The sequence below is a fragment of the Takifugu rubripes genome, unplaced genomic scaffold (genome assembly GCF_901000725.2).
Source record: "Takifugu rubripes unplaced genomic scaffold, fTakRub1.2, whole genome shotgun sequence".
Lineage (NCBI taxonomy): Eukaryota > Metazoa > Chordata > Actinopteri > Tetraodontiformes > Tetraodontidae > Takifugu > Takifugu rubripes.
The window spans coordinates 33,198-53,958 of record NW_021821583.1 but is presented as its reverse complement, the minus strand read 5'-3'; the positions used below and the strand labels follow the sequence as shown (position 1 = coordinate 53,958).

The 20,761-nt window shown below is 49.3% G+C and overlaps 1 protein-coding gene across 1 annotated transcript in view; it reads right to left on the bottom strand.

The window, feature by feature from the left end:
• Positions 1–5: 5 nt before the first annotated feature.
• The window catches only part of LOC115248138 (voltage-dependent T-type calcium channel subunit alpha-1I-like), a gene marked incomplete at its 3' end in the record, with an annotated part of 40,423 nt that continues 19,667 nt past the window's right edge, over positions 6–20,761 (bottom strand). The window contains 18 exon segments of the mRNA XM_029831760.1: positions 6–23; positions 177–300; positions 893–993; positions 1,486–2,190; positions 2,263–2,408; positions 3,027–3,117; positions 3,198–3,353; positions 3,455–3,572; positions 5,151–5,336; positions 5,449–5,600; positions 9,559–9,687; positions 9,690–9,937; positions 10,119–10,440; positions 12,088–12,180; positions 12,268–12,610; positions 13,973–14,132; positions 16,707–16,804; positions 18,874–19,007. Coding sequence (XP_029687620.1) covers positions 6–23; positions 177–300; positions 893–993; positions 1,486–2,190; positions 2,263–2,408; positions 3,027–3,117; positions 3,198–3,353; positions 3,455–3,572; positions 5,151–5,336; positions 5,449–5,600; positions 9,559–9,687; positions 9,690–9,937; positions 10,119–10,440; positions 12,088–12,180; positions 12,268–12,610; positions 13,973–14,132; positions 16,707–16,804; positions 18,874–19,007 — 3,324 coding nt within the window.

Below are 20,761 nucleotides of genomic sequence, written 5' to 3'. Positions count from 1 at the left end.
GAGACAGTGAGGAAGACTCTTTCCTGGGCAGAGAAAGGAAAGCAGGCACGGGGGGTTAGCAAGAGAAGGGAGCCCTGTTTATGACAGTAAATCCCAAATTGGAAAACGCTGAATTGCAGAAAACATTAATAAACTGTCTTGTGCAGGTGTGCAATGAGTGGTTCAGATGGATTTACCAGACTGCCCTGCAGAATCTTGGGCCTCTCCAGAGCCACTGTGATGCAGTTGGAGAAGATGAAGACCAGCACCACGTAGTCAAAGAGCTTATGGGCTATGATGGACTGGCACATCTGGCGGAACCTGCAGGTGGAGGAGATCAGAACATCGACGAACAAAAAGAAACGACGCGCCGCGGCCAAGATTCCCAGACAGTTTACAGGAGGGGGGGGGGCATCCTCGTTCAGCCCTTGTTTACATCTTTTCTAATCAAAACAAATTGCATTAACGGCACTCTCTGAAGAACAAGACTCCCGAGTACGTCCCGACAGGAAAATGGAGAGATAAGAGAGCGGGGGGCAGAGAAAATATGCATTTCAAAAATTGTCATGGAAGAGCTGCCAAAAAGCAATTAAATGTCTGCTGTGGTGTTTACTGGAACAGATGAAACCATGAGGAGAGGCTGGAACCAGAGCCCGCACGTTTAAAAGCCTCTTTATTTTAAAGGCACAAGGCAGCCCACCCCCCCACCACCCCCCCGGTCCATGAATCTCACCTCAGTGGTGTTACATTCAACCTCTTTTGTAGAGCTCTAACATGAGGAAACATCTCTGTGTTATTTAAATAGCAGGAATCGATGCTCTAATGGAGTCCAGGCTCAAAAGCCCATCCTTCCTATTGATGAGCTGGGGGGGGGGGACAGACGAAAAAGGAGGGGCAAAAAAAGGGCACTCACTTATTCTGTGGAGAGAACAGAAAGACGGACCAGTCCTCTCGGGTCTCGCACCAGTCCGGCCTGTACACCTCCAACATCTTCTGGATGCGGAAGCACAAACTCTGCAAGGCAAGAAGAAATGGGAAGAACGAGTGATGTGTTTCTCCTCAAGGGGGCGATGGTGGGGGTGTTTGGAAACATCAACGTCGGCTCCTTCACGTAAACAAACAGCCTGTAGCGCCGTTCAATAAACACAAACACGGAAGACACTGCCTATTTGCATTCATAATTCCAATTATTTATGAGCGAGGAAGCGGTTCTATAGTGCAGCAACAGCTCAGGGCATCGTACAGTAGCTCCGTCTGTATGGCGGCTCCCCCGCCGACTAAATAGTTGCGTCTAATTAACCTTGTTTCTATCACGCGCAGACTTATTTAGAGCGAAAACAATGGGACTCCCGTGAGGTCCAGGTGGTGGAGCGTCAGGCTTTCTGTACATCAGAGCTGGAGGTGACACCTTGAGCTTGTAAACACCAAAGCTATTGGTTGAGAGTGCGACCCCAACATGTAATTTCTGTCTCTTTCAGCTATTCAAATGCAATTTAAATGACGTACGTAGTCCAGATCATCGTCCAGGTCCTCCTGGTTTTTGATGCGGGCGTTAACCTGGGGAAAGACGTCAGTCGCCAGGTGACTCTGCTGGTTCAAAACTTCCGCTTGTTCGCCCGAGTGTCTGGGACGGGGTTGGAGAACCTGAGACAAAGGAGTCTTTCCGTTACAGTCTTGGTGCAAGTCCCCGAGGCCGCTCAGGCTACCGAGCCCACCGCCGCTGCTGAATGCCACCCCTCCAGAGAAGCTCTTCTGCCTTTGGTGAACATGGAACGCCACAGGGGGCAGCAGGTGGCGGGATGGCGGTGCCAGGTGTGGGGGCACTTGTAGTAGATGAGGCAGTTCCAGGGAGAGGGCGCGGCGATCTCTTCTGGGCACAAAGTGGCCCGGGAGCATAGTGCAGGGAGGGTGGAGAGAATGGGAGGCAGGAGGAGACAGGAGGGACTGCTCCTCATCTGTTTGGACGGGGTGGAGGTGGCGGCGTGGCGATGAGGCACGGGGCCCTCGGATACGGAGGCTTCCTCCGACCACGCCGCCAAGATCCGCCAGGCCGTACTCATAGAAAGGCCTGGGAGTGAAGGCTGGACTGGCAGAGGGGGAGGAAGAGGAGCAAGGACGACACCTGCCCAGGCTGTTCCAGCTGGAGCGTCGGGCCCACAGTGCCTGAGGATGGGGAGGCAGCGGGCGCCCCCAGTTGTGGTAACCAGGGTACTGAGGAAGAGAATGAGGGAGGCTCTTAAAACTCTGCTGTTCTTACTGTTGCAAATCGCTATTTGCACTCACCACCGCTTTCTGCTCCAGGTTCGCTCTACCCAGGGAAATGACGCTGTTCTTCCTGGACCCGAGAGCAAACGTCATCGTCTCACCGTGAATCAGGGCCGGGGGCAGGTCCAGGTGTCCGTTTGGGGTCAGAGTACTGATCTTAGGGTCTGTTTGAAAGTTTGTGAAGACAAGGAGGAAGAAAAGTAATGAGTAATAGAGATTTTAGAGAGAAAAACAGCGCTAAACCCCTGCTGCTAGCGTGCTGCTGCTACAGACAAACAGTGCTTGTTACACTGTCGCAAAATTACACTAGAGCCTGCTGAAGGAAGCAGAGATTGGTCAATTTCACTCCTCACAGGAGCAGGACATGAAGCAATATCTCTTGCAACATCTCAGTCTCATCTGAGGAATGGGTCTCAAGGAGCCAATAGCCTTCGGAATATGTTCCACCCAGGTAAGCTGACATTTAAAAGGTACATTTGATATCAGGAGAGAAATGTTTAGATGACTACTTCACGCTGCTTTATACTGCACACCGAAGTTGACATTTTGTTTCTTAAAGAAAAAAAAAAAGAAAAAAGCTGGTAGCTTCTTTTATACTCTTGTTCCCATGGTACCCCTACACATTATATAAGGGGCTACTGATATTGATAACACGTTGGTCAGCTAAAATGTAGGTTTAGCCACAACACACGGGTGCACCGGGTGCAAGACCAGGAGCAGACATACAGGAAGGCACCTGAACTGAAAGGAAAATGTGGAGTGAAACTATAGCACATAGATACCTGAGAGATGAAGAGAGTCTTTCTGCTTATCATCTTCATCAAAATTACAAGAAGACCTGTCATCATCGGAGTAGGAACGGTTAGCGTCGCCCTGTTAGGAGAGAAACCACAAACGTTAATACACAGGAAGTGGCTCCAGCATCTGAAGCTGGCCGAGTGCGATCATTATACCTCCGCTTGGAAACCCTCAACCAAGATGGCCACCAGCAAATTGAAAAGCACGTAGTTCCCGAAAGTCATAAGAGCTACGAAATAGAGGGAGGCGCAGGGCGAGGTGGAAACCATGCCATTGTACAACACCACGTTCCAGTCCTCCTGAGTCAGGATCTGCAGGGTGTCAACACACGGGATTCAAACATATCACACCTACTAAAAAGCTCAGGCTCGACAAACTCGGCTGAACGCAGAAAGCAAAGCTGTTGCCCTACCTGGAAGACCGTGACGATGGCCCACAGCAGGGAGTCAAAGTTCTTCCTGTCAGGTACGGTGTCACCCGCCTCTGTCTTCAAACTGAACTTACAGCCAAATATGTGCATCCCCAGAATACTACAACACAATACAAGATGAGTTTTCTACATGTTCAAGACTGAGCAAAGACTTTAATTTTACCCTGGAGAGAGCGGAAGGTGTGTATTACATTAGCAAACGAGGCCACATTAGTTACACAAGCTTTTAAAGGTAACATCCCAGCTAATTGACTCTTTATATTAAATGATCACTAAAAGCTACAATGACTGTTAGGCAAATGACACTTACTTGGCCAGCAAATAGCTCTGATGGTATTGGCCTTTGAATACATATGGTTAAATGCTGATAAGCTTGAAGTGCAGAAGTAAAGACAGTGAATGAAAAGTACCCACACAGCAATATTAATTCACACAGAGACAAGCAGTAGCGGGCCAATGGCATTATGCTGCGTGGAACTCATATTGCTCAGGTCATAATGATTTTCACCTGCAACAATTGTGATAAGTGATTCAAACAATAATTTGCATTATTACAATCTTATTATTTTTTAAGATATAGGTTTTCAAACTCGAGTGTGGTGGAGTGTGATAACAATGGATTGCGCTCAGTCTTTAAAATAAAATACCCCAATTAACTCCTCTATTGTAGGCTCCGCTTTAGTACTTCTATCATTATTGTTTTTCATGTTTCCTGTGTTATGAAGATGATGCATCAGTGGCTAATGTAACCCGATTCTGAGTAATGTGCAGTAATAAAACCTTGTTTTATTTTCTGGCCCTTTATTTCATTGTATTTAGTAAACATCTGCTTTAATTTATCCCTAATTTTTTATTTATCCCTAGGGCAGGTTGGTGAAACGGGGGTTGTTTTCAAACTTTGCTCTAAGGAATTTGACCTTTCGCAGCTCTGTCACGTGCTCTTGCTGCACATAAATAAAGTAAAGAGGTGACGGCTAACTCCTCCATTAAGGGTGTCGTTTCCTGTGCCATAGAGTGTCAGTCTAATGATTCCCCTGAAGCCGCTTTGCTAATTTTCTTTCTCGTCCCTCTGAGTGCCGTGTACCCACTGAACAAATGCTTTGTTAGCCACCCCCCACCTGTCCCGACGATCAGCCCACTAGGACATTTTTAAGATGCTTCTGCTTTGCTGAAATCAGTGAACTGAGTTTGAACTGAGTCTCTGAGTTTGAACTCCTCTTCCCAAATGTCTTACAATAAATTAACCCAATATCGAGGCTCAGTGGAGGAATCGCCATCTGTCCTCTGAATCAACGTGTAACCGTCTGATTTTCCAGGAATGCAGAGGTTAAAGCACGCGACAGGCGGACGGAGGCATCCGGATTCAGCTACGTGCTAGAGGAAGTTAGTCGAAAAAGAAAAACGGGAGATAAAAAAACCCAAACCCACATTGACAACGTTGAGGAAACTGGAATGGAACTCCTGTAATTGGAAATTTTAATCCTCTTATTTTGCAAAAAACTTTTTCCAGGCTTGAGGCTACGTCTGTCTGCTCCATATTCAAGTTTTGTCTTGTGTCATAACTGGCTGATATCCTATAATTCTCATGATTTTAATGAGCTCCAGGAGAGCCACCTGTTGATGACTTTAGGCCCAATAACATCAGTCCCTAAACTGGCCAGATGTGCTGTAAATATACCTGAAGATGAAGATGAAGAGCATGAGCAGCATGCAGAATGTGGCCACATTGTCCATGGTCTTCATCAGCACCACCAGCTGCCGCCTCAGCGCAGGCATGAACCGCACCAGCTTGATGACCCTCAGCAGGCGGAAGGTCCTCAGCACCGACAGGCCGCCGTCTGCCTGCCCGATGATCTCACACACGCTGGGGTTTGAGTCCAGCGGTGATGTTGGGTCAGAGGTTTGTACACCAGAGAGACACACGATTGAGGAAACCGGACAGATTCGAGGGAGGTTACGCGTTACCGGATACACACCTGATGATGACGATGATGCCATCAAAGATGTTGTACGGGTTCCTCAGGTACTCAAAGAAGCCGAAGGCAGTGAGCTTCAGGATCATCTCCAGCGTGAACATGCTGGTGAACACGATGTTGCAGATCTCCAGGACGTTGGTCAGCTCGTCGGGCTGGGTAGAGGCGAGGTGTGTGTGGGGGGGCAGAAGCAGGAAAAACTCACTGAGACTCCAAAGCAGATCATAAGGAACTGAAATGATAAAATGGCTCCCCGCATTCAAAATAGAGCAGCGAAACAAAGAAAAAAGTATAATAAACCACTGCAACAAAGGACCCGGGAGCCGCTCTGAGGGAAAACAAGCGCGCCGCATCACGTTCCGCTGCCTGTTATGAAAAAGGCTGTCACTCAAACTGTCAGCTGCATAAAAAGGGAGTTTTCGCTGCCTGGAAAACAAAATTAACACATACATTTCATCGGGGACTGAGTATAGGCCGTAGGAAGAGGAGAGCGGGAAATACAGGGAGATGTTTTCATATCAGCGACGCTGCGGCAGGAAAAAGGAGGGAGGTGAAACCAGTTTGGTGCACATGAGTCCAACAACTGTACCAAACACCAGCAGAGTTGTTTCATTTCAGTGTATTTTGTGTTCATTTGTTGCTATCAAAGCCCGCAGAGAGAAGAAACCAACCACAAGGAGTTAGCAAACCATGTCAGAGGAAAACCCTCTCTGCCCTCTCCTCTAAACCTCTTTTCCTGCTGATCCGGCTCTGTCTCCTGAATTCTCTCTCCTCCTATTTCTTTCGGAGTCTCATTATCAGGCAGGGCCATCTCTCCTTGATCAATATCCTCCTGTCGCTCAGAGCTGCAGGAAGAACTCAGCCGGGGGGAGAGGAGCAAAATCCACGAGTGTGTGTGGGGGGGGGGGGACGCCCGGAAACAAATACTCGATCAAGGATGGAAAAATAATAAAGGCGATGCCAGGACAGGAGAGCAGAACAGCCCACCGGGCCGACTGTTGCGGAGGCCGTCTGCAGAAGCGTGAGGATGGAGATCAACCACATTTATCACCTCTGAACAACTCAGATATCAGCACTTAAAAATCAATAGTGACGCACGGCTAAAAGCATTCAGACTGCAGGCAGTTGGCTCTAACCTTGACCCGTCTCACATCTGCAGCGCCTGTCACCAGGAAAAACAGGATTTGGGATTTATTGCTATTGACGGAACCCTCGCAGCTCCCGACACCACAGTTGTTCTCAGCGATCACGACTTCCTTTCTTTCCTTTCCTCTTCCCTTCCCTAATTATCTTTGCCCTCTCTTTTGGAGACGGACCTTTGGCGAAGTTGCAACTAAATTGGGTGCAGGGACCAAGTTTTATCTTGCTGAAAGAAACAGAGAGCGTTCTTTTTCTTTTTTTTCCCATTCTGCCCACTCCTGGTGGATTTCAGGCCATTACCGCCTGCTCCTGCAAAGTCTGTGTTGCAGTCCAGTCTCCACAAATATTTATACCCACGCAACATCGATTTCAAGTCTCCTTCAGGAGGATGATGGTGCTTTACTGTGTGGTATCTACAGTACAATATATAGAGACATACTGTATATATACAGTACACGCTGGTATTATTCCTCACCAATGGTTCAAAACTAAGGTTCCCGTGCCAAAACTGGTACACTGCAGCATGGTAAGTGGCCTGCTGGCAATCGGCAGTCTTTGTTGGATTTTTGGACCTTCTCATTTAGTGTCAAGGTCTTATGCAGCTCATGAGGAGAAGATTTTGTAGTTTTCTAAAGAAGGGTTCCCAAACATTTACATGCCACACCGCCAAAACACCCTTAGCTTATGACCAGGGGCCCCTTCGCAAGGCCACAGATATTTCCCACAGGGGGTCAGTTTAGAAAATACTAGAAATATTTTTATTCACTATTTAATGGTTTAATTCTGTGCTGTTGATGCAACAGACTCTTTCACGGCAGGACTGTTGGTCTTGTTTCTGGTCAAAACTCCATTTCTGTGCTAGCTAGTGACACACTAGTTAAAGGGCAGAGCAGCTTGATGACAAGCGCAAACTTCGAGGCCAACACTGATTAGAACGTGAAAAACCATGTTTTCAGAAAGGAAATTTGAAAGATTAATAGGTAGATAAGATCTCAATGCAATGCTATAATATATTTCATAAGAGTGCAATAATTCTATTTTCTGAGAACCCACTAGCACCCCTACGGTGGCCCCGCTGAGGGACACGGCCCCACTGTAAAATGTTTGATGTTTTGAAGGCATTTCACATTTGGCAGTTCTGGTTGAACATTTACACAAACACTTTTCAGTAGAAAATAGTTCAAGTTTATCATCTTTAGGGTGTCAGTCTACGCAGAAATAGTGTCTGAAAATGGAACCTTTCAAAAATAGGTTCCTGAATGGGGTGTTTTAAAAAGCCCCGCCCCCATCGGTGTGCAAACAGGTAAAATGGTAGTTTTCTGTAAAAAGGAGGCACCTGCACATGCGCACTACTAAAGCTGTCATACCTCTTCTGTGCGTGTCCGTGTAGATTGACGTCAATAACAAACAAAAGGTGGATTCTCCTGTTTGTGCTCGTGATTCTTTTAAATTTAGCAGTATCTCAAAATCGTTAGCGCCACGATCAGCTGGATCAGTTGTGGCGCATTTGAACCTGTTTACGCCATTTTGTGTGCCTGGGGGGGCTCAGGTTTAAGCATGTGTGCACGTTTTTAAAAAGCTCCCAAAGTTAGAGCACAAAAGCAAAGCCTCCACCCGCCACTCCTGCCTCTGCTGGTGGCAAATCTGAAGGTCAGAAACACAGATGTGTCTGGCAGAACATGCAGGATAATTCACGTGTGTGTCCCTGCATACATGCGATACACTGCAGTGCACGCGCTCCCGCTCACACGCAGAAGAGCGTTGGGAACTGAGCTGAAAAGTGCTGCGTAACTGGCGTCTGCCTTCGCTCTTCTCCTCGCCGTTCCCTTCAACCCCCGTTTATTTTTAGAGTCTTCGGAGATGCGAGAAAACAACTACTCTGTGTGCAGTCAAAGACTGGGTGGGAGGATGAGAAAAAGAGGGAGCTGGAGGAGGAGAAGAGGAGGGGAGGGAGGGAGGGAGGGAGGTAAAAAAGTCAGAGAGTAGATCAGCTACTCTGGGTAAGGCGGAACGGAAGGGAGACAGCAGGAACAAAGGATTTGGGGGTGGGGGGTGTGCAGCGGGAGGGTGCACAGAGAGATTTATGGAGAAAACAAGGGAGGGAACATGGAGGGAGGACGCCTGGCGAGGAAGAACAAGCATGGAAAGATCAAACACAAGGACAGGACTTTAGGAAGAAAAAGTTTGCCACTTCTCATCTTCTTCACCACTTTATCCCTTTCAGGGTCACTGGGAGGGGGCACATATGGGCGACGGGAGGGCCCAACCCTGGATGAGTGGCCACTCCATGGCAGGGCCCCATGTGAGCATTTGTCGGTTCGGTACCTTGATCGAGGGTACCTTTGCAGTGCTCTGAAGGTGTTCTGGCACCTCCTCTATTACCAGAACACCTTCCATGTTTTGTCTGTACTGAGACTCGAACCAAGAACCCTCCTCTTCTCAGCCCAGCCCCCCCGCCCACACACACACACACACACACACACACACACACACACACACACACACACAGCCTGAGCTACCATTGACCCAAAAAGCCTTGGTAAATATACCAGCATGACCACAATACACGTGCAAGCGTGCGACCCGGCGCCGGTGTTGAGCACTGACTCTATCTCCGCCGCCACCAGGGATGTTTCCACCTTTGTGGGGACGCTGCTTGACAGAGCCGCTGGTCTCCCCCACACATCATTCTGAATGTCGTCTGCTATTGTATTTATAGCAGCGATGCTCTAGCGGACGGGATGGCAGTTTATCTCACGCCGCTGCGGTGATTTGTGGGAGTCAGGGGGGAAATTATTAGGCTCACCCACTCTGACTGACATCGTGCTGCATGAGCCGAGGGCTCAAAGGAAGGCGGAATTTCACACTCAAAAAGACACTGATCAAAACTGGCTTGTTTAAAACCATATTGGTGGTAATAGTAAAGTAATAGTAGAGCAATAGTAATATAATAACTAAAGATTCAGATCTTACCTGGTTATGATGTTCGATTCCCATACTGATAGTGTTGATAAGGATCGCGATCATGATGCCCCGGCTGAAGTATTTGCTCTCCACGATGCCCCAGAGTTTCCTCCTCATACCGTTCCAAATGTCCCTCAATATCTGAAGCAGGTCCTCTTCCTCCTCTTTACCCCTACATTCTCCTCTTGCCGGCTCTCCTCCTTGTCCATTTCCTTCACTGCATCCTCCTCCTGGTCCTTCCCACTGAAGCCGTCCCCCTGTGCCCTGGTCCCTTCCGTCTGTGCACATATCGGGCAGTCGTCGGGGCCTTGAGGCACGGCCAGGCTGATGGGGTTGGCCGACGGCTGGGAGCTGTGGTCCGGCCTGCTCTGATGTGGGCAGTGGGAGGCTACAGAGACGCAGAGACAAGTGATAAACCTAGTAGCCAAACCTTAACTAGCAGCCTTAAACCTCATTTGTTCAAATCAAACATGTATTAGAACCGTTTGGCCGTGGTGCTGGAAAAAGCCGCCGTGTTTGTAGCCATCCCTGCTTTTTTTTTGAGCTGTCAAAGCCGATGATGTACTCACATCTCGGATGTCTAAACTGGTGCTCGCTGTTCACGTTGCCCCCACCGTGCCTGTTACTCCTGCTCCATCCAGCCGGCAGTGGCTTGCCCCTCAGTGTGTAGTAGAGCGCCGCCGACCTCCTCTTTGCCTTGCGGAGGACGTGACAAACCAGCTGGAAGATCTCCTCGTAACAATCTCCGGGCTCGGCCATGCTGGCCAGGGTGGAGGAGGACAAGCACTGGGCCCTCTGCTCCTGCATCAGCTGGTGCTCCCGCTGCTTGGTCTCCGAGAACTGGGTGGCGATGACCACCAGGCACAGGTTGATCATGAAGAACGAGCCGATCTAGATGGACGTCGGACAGCATTGGTCATTTTGGCAACTTCTGGGTGTGATTCAACCGAGAAGAATTAGTAGCCGGACCACTTTAGCTATGGCTAAAGCTAATGATACACATTTAAGAAACATGAAACCTGCAAAGAAGAGGATTACACAGTTCCTGATCCTAACAATGTTTGCCAATCCGCCTGTGGAAATGTTAGCATAGATGCCGAAGGTCGCTGAGGGCTGGCCTCCTACCAAATCCATGCTGATTGGAAGAGACAGACAGAACTAAAACAACCCCAGACGCTGTCCGGCAACTGGCGATCTCCCTTCCTCTCATTCCTCAGACTCCAACGCACGCGATGTACAGCAAATGTCTCCTTTATCTCCCCTCAGTCGCCTGCTTGACTCGTGTCTAAGCATTCTTGAAGTTGGCCCTGCAAAAGTGCTTTTATTTTCATATCATTTGTCCAGCTGTGGCAGTAATTGGAATTACTCCAGGGCTTTTTACTGGACTGCAGAACAATGATGTAATCCTGACGCTCAGACACTGGCTGTCTGAAGATGGCAGCTTGCAGCACCAGCACACATCAAGAGTGGATGTGGAGGTCAAGTTTGGGAATCGCTGTTAAAATCACAGCTTTGTCATGAAAATAATGCAGTCATCATGTTAATTAGACACACACACACACACACACACACACACACACAGAGGAAACATACAGGTGAATTAGTTTACTTGTCTTTTCATTCCTAAATCCACAATCCTGACCCAAAACCTTAACCTTCAACCCACCCTCCGACTATCCTTTTAAGTTGTTGGGAACAGCCTAAACATCTCTAAACACGTTAACAATTAAGGAGGTGACGCCGATGCCGCAGAGCTCGTCTCTGATGACCCCGTGCATCACTGACGCCTGATCACACCCTATGAATGAAAAGGACTTGGCATTCCTGTCCCGTTCTACACTGTGTGCAGCATAAGTGGGAAGAAATTATGAGAGTTCCTCTTCAATAAGAAACTTCTTATTCAATTTCTTATCCAACAGGAGTGAAAATCCACCTTTGCCGGGGGCAGCAGAGGTGTGCGGCTCCTCCTCGCTCCATTGTGCTCCATTAATATGTAGTTTCTGCCCCAGTTTGTTTTCAATTTTTCTCCCTCTGTTCAGGTTTAACCTTAAGCGGGTGTTTTTCTTTTGTATATGAGTAGTAGTTTCACTGGTTACATCGTATTAAGCATGTCGCCCACTAGTGGTCTGGCATGGAATAACAGGGAGTTCAACATATTGTGGAAAATGTTTCCATGCGAATGTAATACTCTTTTTTTTTAAAAAAGATACCCTTTTCAGCAGGCCCCCTTTGTGTAAATGGGTTCTAGGTCTGAATTAGCTCTTAACCTGAGTCTTCCTTGAATAGAAATGGCCTATTTTCACCTCATTTTTTGGCACATTTCCCAAAGCAATTTCTGTAAACTCTTGTCTGGGATTTCTGAGAAGGAGAACATGTGCGAGTAAAGGAGATTGATTGGCCTGGTGAAAAAAGGAATCAAAAATCGAGACCATGCTGTTAACTGCAACCTAAACCCTATTAATCCAATCTTTAATCATGGAAGAGATTCAAATGCCGTTAATACACAAAGACGAGAGAGAAGGAACGTGCGGTACTTACAATGATGAGTAAAATGAAGTAGATGAAGTTGTAAAAGGAGTGAGCGTCCATAACATAATACATGATCTCCACCCAACCCTCCAGAGTGATGACCTGGAAAAAAGGAAGTAGCTTCACTCCAAATCCTGTGAAGAAGAAGCTCGCTCACCTTCAAAAGGAGCGCAGTGATCCGGGGCGTACCTGGAAGATCACGATCCAAGCATAGACGATGTTGTCAAAGCTGATGGCGCCTTTGTGGGGGTTCGAGCTTCCTGTGTGACATCGTGTGTAATACTGGTTCCAGTTGATGCACAGTCCTGTTGCTTCACCGCTACCGTTAGCCAGCGGCTCAGGGCTGAGGCCTAGAGCCTGTCTGTAGAAGGCGTCCTCCTTGTCCAGGCAGCAGGTCCGCCCTCCCTCGCGTCTCGCCGGTACGTCGGAGCACGACATGATGCCGTTGTCGGACGGCAACGAGCAGATGAATGGGCGCTCGTCATCCTCCTCTGGTTGGTAGTACGGAGGCGGCAGGGTCATGCCTGAGGAGCTGGGGTGGGGAGACAGATTCTTTAGCACTGAAATTAAACAGTTGTTTACTATTCGTCGGTGAATTAGATGCTAAGTCACTAGCAATAATGAAAGGTGGCAGCTTCTGTTGAGCCCTGGTGACCTTGGATGCAGCTACAATATGATCAATAAGGATGAAAACGAGATCAGAAACCCAGAAAGAGCCTAAAGTGAGCAGATGAAAACTAATGAATTGATTTAATTTGCAAACGTACGATATCCTGAAAGGTCCTAGCAGGTATTATAATTCCATCCTGTTTTTGCTCTCGTTTTTAACCGACATCCTGACGCGACACGTTCACCAAACCAACGCGCCTTATTTGGATGAACTCTATTTGACACCCTCCGTCTTTTTGTTTCTGGGGGCGTGTCCTCTTCGTCATCTGGTCCTCTCACCTTCCTGCATCCTGCTCGTAAAGAGCGGGAGCGACTCCGCTGATGCCCGGCGAGGAGCGAGTCCATCCCTTCACTGCAAGTCACATTCGTGCACATGCACAGCACACGTGCGTGCAGGCTAAGCCCACGATCAATAGCAACAGTGGTGACATCAAGCTAGCACTTCCCACTGAGAGTAGCTTAGAGACCGGCCATCGATTCGACGGTGGAGAGGGGACGGTGTGTGATTTCAGAGTGGTGAATTTACATAGTGAAGAGAGATGGAGGGCAGAAGGGAAGAAAAGAGAGGGAGAGGGAGAGAGAGCACCAGTCAAGACTACTGGAGCGTGAAACAAGGCTGCAGACCCCCTGACGGGACTTGGCACGGCACAGCAGGGCACAGCCAAACCTGGCTTCACACTGAGAACACACCTGCTAGCGGAGAGCAGAACAGGGCAGCAGGAAGATCTACAGGAACTCTTTGAAAGATGATGGGTCTAACAATATAACAACCCGCAGGAGGAGGAACACGGTACTGGGATGTCAGACACTGCCCTTGGTCCTGTACATCACTTAAAGCCATGAAAGCATTACAAGAGGTTTTGGCAGGCAGGACTGGTTGGTCTTCCTGTCACATGACCCCCGACACATGGCCATAAAACCGCTGGTTTTTGCTGCAACAGCATAAATGTTGCGCTAATGAGCTGATGTCGGAGTTGAAAAACAACCTGGGAGGACGCCGTGACATCAGACCCTTCTGCCGTGGAGGTAGACAGAGTGTCACTCATGCGCGGACGCACTCGGCGCCGCTGGGAGCTAATCGCATTCTGGGTTGCAAAGTGGGAAGTGGAACAATTTGGATGCTTTGCAAAAACATTTTAAACAGTACTAATGTGCCGTCTGTGTGGTCCTCCTCCTCGTGGCTTTGACATGGTTGAAGCAGAGATGGACCGGGCCTTGGACTCACAGGGTGAAGTTCTCCTCCAGGTAGCAGCGGTTCCTCAGAAGCCCCGCCCACAGCTGCACGCCAATGATCCCGAAAATGAAGAAGACGAAGAAGCAGAGGAGCAGCACGTTGCCGAGCATGGGCAGGGTGTCCAGCAGCAGGTTCACCAGGATACGGAGACCTGCGCACGAGAGGCAGACGCTTGGTTATTGATTAAAGAAGGTGGAGAAGCTTTTATTTTAAAAGTGGATAAAATCATCATGGTGTCAGGGTCCATGGGACCTCACTCAAACTTAAAACCATGGCCCTGGGACCAAAAGCGGTGCAGTAAGAGAAACGCAGGGCCTCGACCCGGCAGGCAGGGACGACCTCGCGTGTCCTGCAATCACGGAATATTCACACGCAAATCATGGAAAACAATGGCTGGACGGAGACGTGAGACAGCAGGGACCGAATCACTGCACAGTGTGTGTGTGTGTGTGTGTGTGTGTGTGTGTGTGTGTGTGTGTCAGCAGCATACGGCTGATTGTGACTAATAACTCAACAGTAGGTTAATGTGTTATAAACACAACAGCATCCAAACTGCGACAGACTGATGACAGAACAGAAGCCGAGTGAGAAAGTGAGAGTGAGAGAGCACACACACACACGCACGCACACACACACACTCACGCACACACACAGCTGCAGACGAGGAGGCAGAGAGGAGAGAAACCTGGGGATTAAAATATGGGCCGTTTTGAAATGAGCGTGTTTGGAGCTTTATTTATGAAGTCACCATCGAGTGCGGCCGTTGCGCTCCTCATCGTCTTCATCATCGGTGGCAGAAGAACGAGCACGCGCATCCGTGACGCTGCCTCGCACAAGAGAGCCTGGTGCTGAACGGCAGCCAGTGAAGTAAAGAGGTGGAAATAGATGAGTGTGTACACATCAGGCTCCTGCAGCCGTTCATTTCTGCCTCTGGCTGATTCATCTCATGAACTGCTATTAAATGCAGCACCCGGTGTGTGTGTGTGTGTGTGTGTGTGTGTGTGCGTGGGGGGGGGGGGGGAAGAGGAGGGGGAGACGGGGCCTCCAGGTATGCAAATGTACCACCAAGTGGGGTAAAAGACAGACAAAGCACAATGTATAGGGCTGCATTCAGGCGCTACTCCACAGGCGACCGCTCCGCTCCACCGCTTTCGAGAAAACAGCAACGGCGGCGCCACCGCAAGTTCAACGACAGACGTCAAGCTGCACAAACCGCTGACCTTTTCAATTCTCCACTCGTTGTGGCCAAAAGTCTCGAAATGGGACGACCATTAGACCCACTTTAAACGTAAACATTACGACAAAACTAGCGATTCGGACCCCAAGGAGGGAACCAAAAAAACACAGTGGAATAACTGTAGAGTGCGATCGTGCTTCTCACTCAGGGGACAGCTGTGTGTGTGTGTGTGTGTGTGCGTGTGTGTGTGTGTGAGAGGATTCGTGCTACAGTTCCAGAAAAGTGGATTTATTTCTAATCTGGACCCTGGTCGATAAACATTAGCCACACTCTGCTGCATACAATGTGGATCATTCAGAACGTGTGCTGCTGCTGCTACTGTTGCTACTGCTGCTGCTGCTGCTACTGTTGTTGCTGCTGCTGCTACTGTTGTTACTGCTGCTGCTGCTGCTACTGTTGTTACTGCTGCTGCTACTGTTGTTACTGCTGCTGCTACTGTTGTTACTGCTGCTGCTGCTGCTACTGCTACTGTTGTTACTGTTGCTGCTGCTGCTACTGTTGTTACTGCTGCTGCTACTGTTGTTACTGCTGCTGCTGCTGTTGTTACTGCTGCTGCTGCTGCTACTGTTGTTACTGCTGCTGCTACTGTTGTTACTGCTGCTGCTACTGTTGTTACTGCTGCTGCTACTGTTGTTACTGCTGCTGCTGCTGTTGTTATGCTGCTGCTGCTGCTGCTACTGCTACTGTTGTTACTGCTGCTGCTACTGTTGTTACTGCTGCTGCTGCTACTGTTGTTACTGCTGCTGCTACTGTTGTTACTGCTGCTGCTACTGTTGTTACTGCTGCTGCTGCTGCTACTGCTACTGTTGTTACTGCTGCTGCTGCTGCTACTGCTACTGTTGTTACTGCTGCTGCTGCTGCTGCTGCTGCTGCTACTGTTGTTACTGCTGCGTTTGTCTTCCTGGGCTGACACGTCCTTCAGAAGGTGAGAATCACCTGTATATGATGATCCCTCTCACCTAGCGTGCACTTTTGTGGAACAATGAGAGATTCAGGGGACTCTGAGAGAGTCCGAATTCTGGGACTTGTCGGGGCCACGTAGCAGACCAGGTGCAACATCAGCAGAGTCATGGTCTGGTGTTCAGAGAACCATTTAAAAGGATGGATTAAAAAGTGCCCAAGTGTAACCATCCACAGTTAGCAACAATAACTGCTCATGCTAAAAATGCAGGACCAGTTTGCTCGGACAGGCTAATTGGCCCTTGGAGCCATTTAGAACCGACCAAAGTGCAGCAGGATGAGGAAATCAATGCTAAAAGTTGTCAGATGAGAGCACTGGGTTTGTGGGCACGGCCGGACCGCCCAAGCAGCATTAGCGCACGTCTGATAAAACTGTGACGTGGGTCTGTGTGAGTTAGCATAAGGTGAGTGTCTAATGACGTGGCTCGGCAGCAAGTTCGCACTTCAAAGCGTAAAATGAGCACAACCAGAGGAAAAAAACACAGATTAATATTCATATCGTTCTTTTTCCTTCATTTGTCTTCTTACTTGGGACTCTGTTGATTGCTTTGAGGGGACGGAGCACCCGCACAGTCCGAATGGCGGACAGGTTGATGTTCTGTAGGTCCAGTGAGTATTCTACCATCCTAGAGAGGGGGGACACAGATAAGGGACACAAAAAGATGAGACAAAGGTTAAAAGTTAGACAAAAGCTTTTCATAACTCCAGCTGGACCGCGGATCCCTGCTCCATCTCACCCTCAACAATGGTCGCAACGCTAAACGCCCGCAACACAACCCTCCCGAGGACGCGCAGGGATAAAGTGACAAAGCATAAAAGGAGGAGAATGACATGAAAGGGGAGTGGGGGAAAGGGAGCGGGTGGAAAAAGAGGGATTCATTCTATTCTAAGTGTTGCCTGCAGGAGGCCGTGGCTCAGTCAGCGCTTGGCATCTGTTAGCAAGTCGTTTCACCAGCATGGCTAATCTGTTTGTGCCCCCAAACTCAAAGCACTTTTATAGGAAAGTAGCTGCAGCTCACTCAGTGTGTGCGCCTTTGTGTGCGTGTTTATGTGTGTACTCGCACAGACACACACATTTCTACTTAGAGAATCACTTTTGGAGTAAATAGGCTCCAACAGGGTTAGCATAATTGACGGAACACCAAAACATGCTAATAGCAATCACAGCTTCTGTACATTCATCTCGAACCTTTGAAGGAGACACTCGCGCGCACGTGCGCGCGCAGGCAGAAGACGATGAGCCAGCTTTTCTCATTTGTTTGCTAAAAGCGTGAAAGCCAAACACGTGTGTGCGTAGTTGTGTAGCGGAGATTTGAGCCGCCGCCGCCGGGCTTCAACACTAATCTGACCCGCGTCTTTCCCACAATCTGTTTGGTCTTTTCCACACAACTTTTGGACTACCCGCTTTCCACATTTGCCCGCTGAGATGCGCACGATGCGCACGCCAGCCGCCGATCCCTGCTCGCCACCTCTTCCTCGCCACGCCGACTTCTGCTCCGCGGCGGTGCGTTCGATGGAGCACGTGTCCCGTTGTTGCTGCACCTGGACAGCGGGCCTGCACTCCATGAAAGAGCAGATCACAAGTACCCCCGCGCTTGTGCACTGCTGCTGCGTGCCTGTCTTTGGAAGTGCTTTGTTGATGCACGTGCACATCTGGGTGCGCTGAACAACATCAATCACACATCAATCAGGCTGCTGTGTTTGGGAGGGTAATTAGAGGAGTGCCGGAAGCTTCCTTTTCATGATTGTTCTGGTTTTTGCGTCGCTTTTTTGCTGATGATGCCTTCATCCTCATTGTGTGTGTGTGTGTGTGTGTGTGTGTGTGTGCACGTGTTACACAGAGAGCATGAAAGAACTGCTACCTGAAGCTTAGACTGACTCTCAAAACCAGAGATTTCAAACCTGCTCTGATTGAACTGTCAAGCAAACAACGTCTGTTTATCAAGGTTACATCGAGTTCTCGACCACAACAACAACAACAGCAAAAAAGGCATCAATTAGATAAAATAACGACGTTTCTGTCTCTGACAGCAGAGAAATGTTGTTGGCTGTGATGGAGTCAGTGAAAAGCGATGAAATTCAGGAACTACAGCTGCAGTGGCGGTATGGAGCCACTGGTCGTAGCGACCATAAGTAGCTAGCATAAATGTATAAAGCCCGGAACCACCCCAGAATGACCCGTAGCATGAGCACGTGGACACTGTGTAGCTCAACAACAGCGTATTGTGTATATGGCATCGTTAAAAAGGGATTTTTTTAGAGGGAGGAGGCTCTGTTCCCTCATCCCTCACGGTGCCCCCCCCCCCCCCCCCCCCCCCCCCATCCAGGTGAAGGTGTGATTTTAGCGTCGGGGTTCTGTGGTCAAAGCCTCATTATTCCATCAGATGGACTTGATTTCCTGTCACGCCGCGTCGTTACAGGAAACACGATAAAAGGCGTCAGCAGCGAGTCAAACTGCATTTAACCGCGTTTGACGGCTGCGTCGATGAGCGCCGCGGCTAAGCTAATAGTATCAGCAGGTGAGTAAAAAACCCAGGATAGTTCGGAATGAAGGCGGAGTCTCTATTTCCTTTACTGGGTTTTCTTTGGTCTTTCTTCGGCAAACGTGACGCGGACACTTTGGCCTCCTCGTCGACACGAAACACCACGTTCGCCGGAGGTAAGACCGCAGTAAAACGTTGGTGGTTTTGCTCACCCAGCCATGACGATGAAGAAATCCAGCCTGTTCCAGGTGTCTCCCAGGTAGCAGCGGCGGCCGAAGATGCCGAGCGCCACCATCTTCACCACCATCTCCAGCGCAAAGAAGATGTAGATGAAAGCATCAAAGGCCTAAAAAAAGGACAACATAAAAAAGTGATAGGTCTCCTCTAAAATGGGGAGGGGGTCAAGGATTCAACTCGCTGCTAGCTGCTGCTAGCCGGGGTTGTCAAGCACGAGCTGGTGTTAAACGTGCACAAAACACATCCAGGCGCTCATCAGAAACAGACTGAGTTGTCCCGAGCCCACCCACTGTTGAAGGACATGCTAGGACAAGGTGAGGACAGCCATTAGGGGGACGTCTGCGGCTATTATCTGCATCCAACGCTGAAGACGTGACGCGCGGCTGATGGTTCCGATGAGCTTGCGTCTCCCCGGCGAAACATTCCTAGAGTGCCCCCACCGAGGCCGCGTTAGCCGAACGACAACAGGGGTGAATAATTGAAGAGACGAATCAAAGATTCAGGGCAAAGCTGAGAGAAACCTCTGATGAGGGTGAAGCGTTGGAGAGGTACGCTGTGCTAGCTTTATTGTGTACAGTTCACTGAAGCTAAAGCTCCTCTTTTATGTGGGAAAACTCGTATCCAGTGTTGTTCCCTGGGCTGCTCGGCTGTGTCAAGCTGCCACTTTGAGATACAGAATTCCAAGTCCTGAATATTCCAAAGCACAATGAAGCTCTGCGCGCGGTAATGAGAAATTGGACTAAATTTCTATTTAGCTCTCTCGGCTTTTGATTCAAACCTGTCATCCATCCCCGGAGAGCACTGCTAATCCAGTGACAGTGAGTCGAAAGGACGTTTTTCCCGTTTCTGTCACAAACACGGACTGCACCCAGCCTCTGAGCACGGCGGCGGCAGTTATTCATCCCACAACCTCAAGGTGAAACCGCATTTCAGTTTAGCGATTCAAAAACTCGCTTCTTAGGTGTTTAGCTTTATCTTCGGTTAGCGTGAGATGTACAAACTCAGAGATAGAACGTTCGCACCTTTTACGAGGTGGTTAGGGGGGTTCTCCTAATGATGGAAAATTCGCTTCCTCGTTCGCTCACACACAGACACACACACGCGCACACACACGTGCGCGCGAGGGCTGACAGCCAACAATGTGAAAGATGAGAGGATCAGCATCACATGCTGTTTAAATGATGCTCTGATAAATAATGCAGCCCACCGGCTCCACACCTAATCCCACCTCAGCTGCACCGTCAGGTCCCGTCAGCCCTCCTCCGGGCGACAGCAGGGCGGAGTCATTACAGGTTTTTCCGGGTTCCCCTCCTGTCCGACCTCCCGACGTCAACGGGAACGGGGTCGAGACCGTCCTGACGTCCTGCTCTCAGCAGTGCAGCGGTTTACCCGTGCGCTTGGGTCAAAAGTGCACGACTTCCTTAGACGCCGTGTCGGCAGCATGGCTGCAGGAAGCCGGCCTCGCTGTTTACGGGAGCGTAGCCTCCTAGCATGGGGGCAGACGGCGGGGGCTTGCAGGAATGTTTGTGCCACATTTCTGGGTCTGAACACTCGATTTAGAGCAGGAGGAAACACGGAAGAGACGCTGCTTTGATGGGTAAAGAGGTTCTTTCTCTTTCAAACGACCCAGAGGAGACGTGGGGGGGCGCCGACGTCGCTGCGCAGCGCCGCAGCCAAAGCGTCCTAAGCTGGGACCCTGTCGGCTTTAGGGCTGGAATTTAAGCATCTGTGAAGTGATTTGATCACATTTTAAATTGGTTCCGCTCCGTTGTGCTGAAATTCTTCAGCGTTCAAGCACAACGATGACCTGATGATGAAGCCGCAGAGGCTAAGCTAAGTTTTAGCCCAGATAGCTGGTTTACC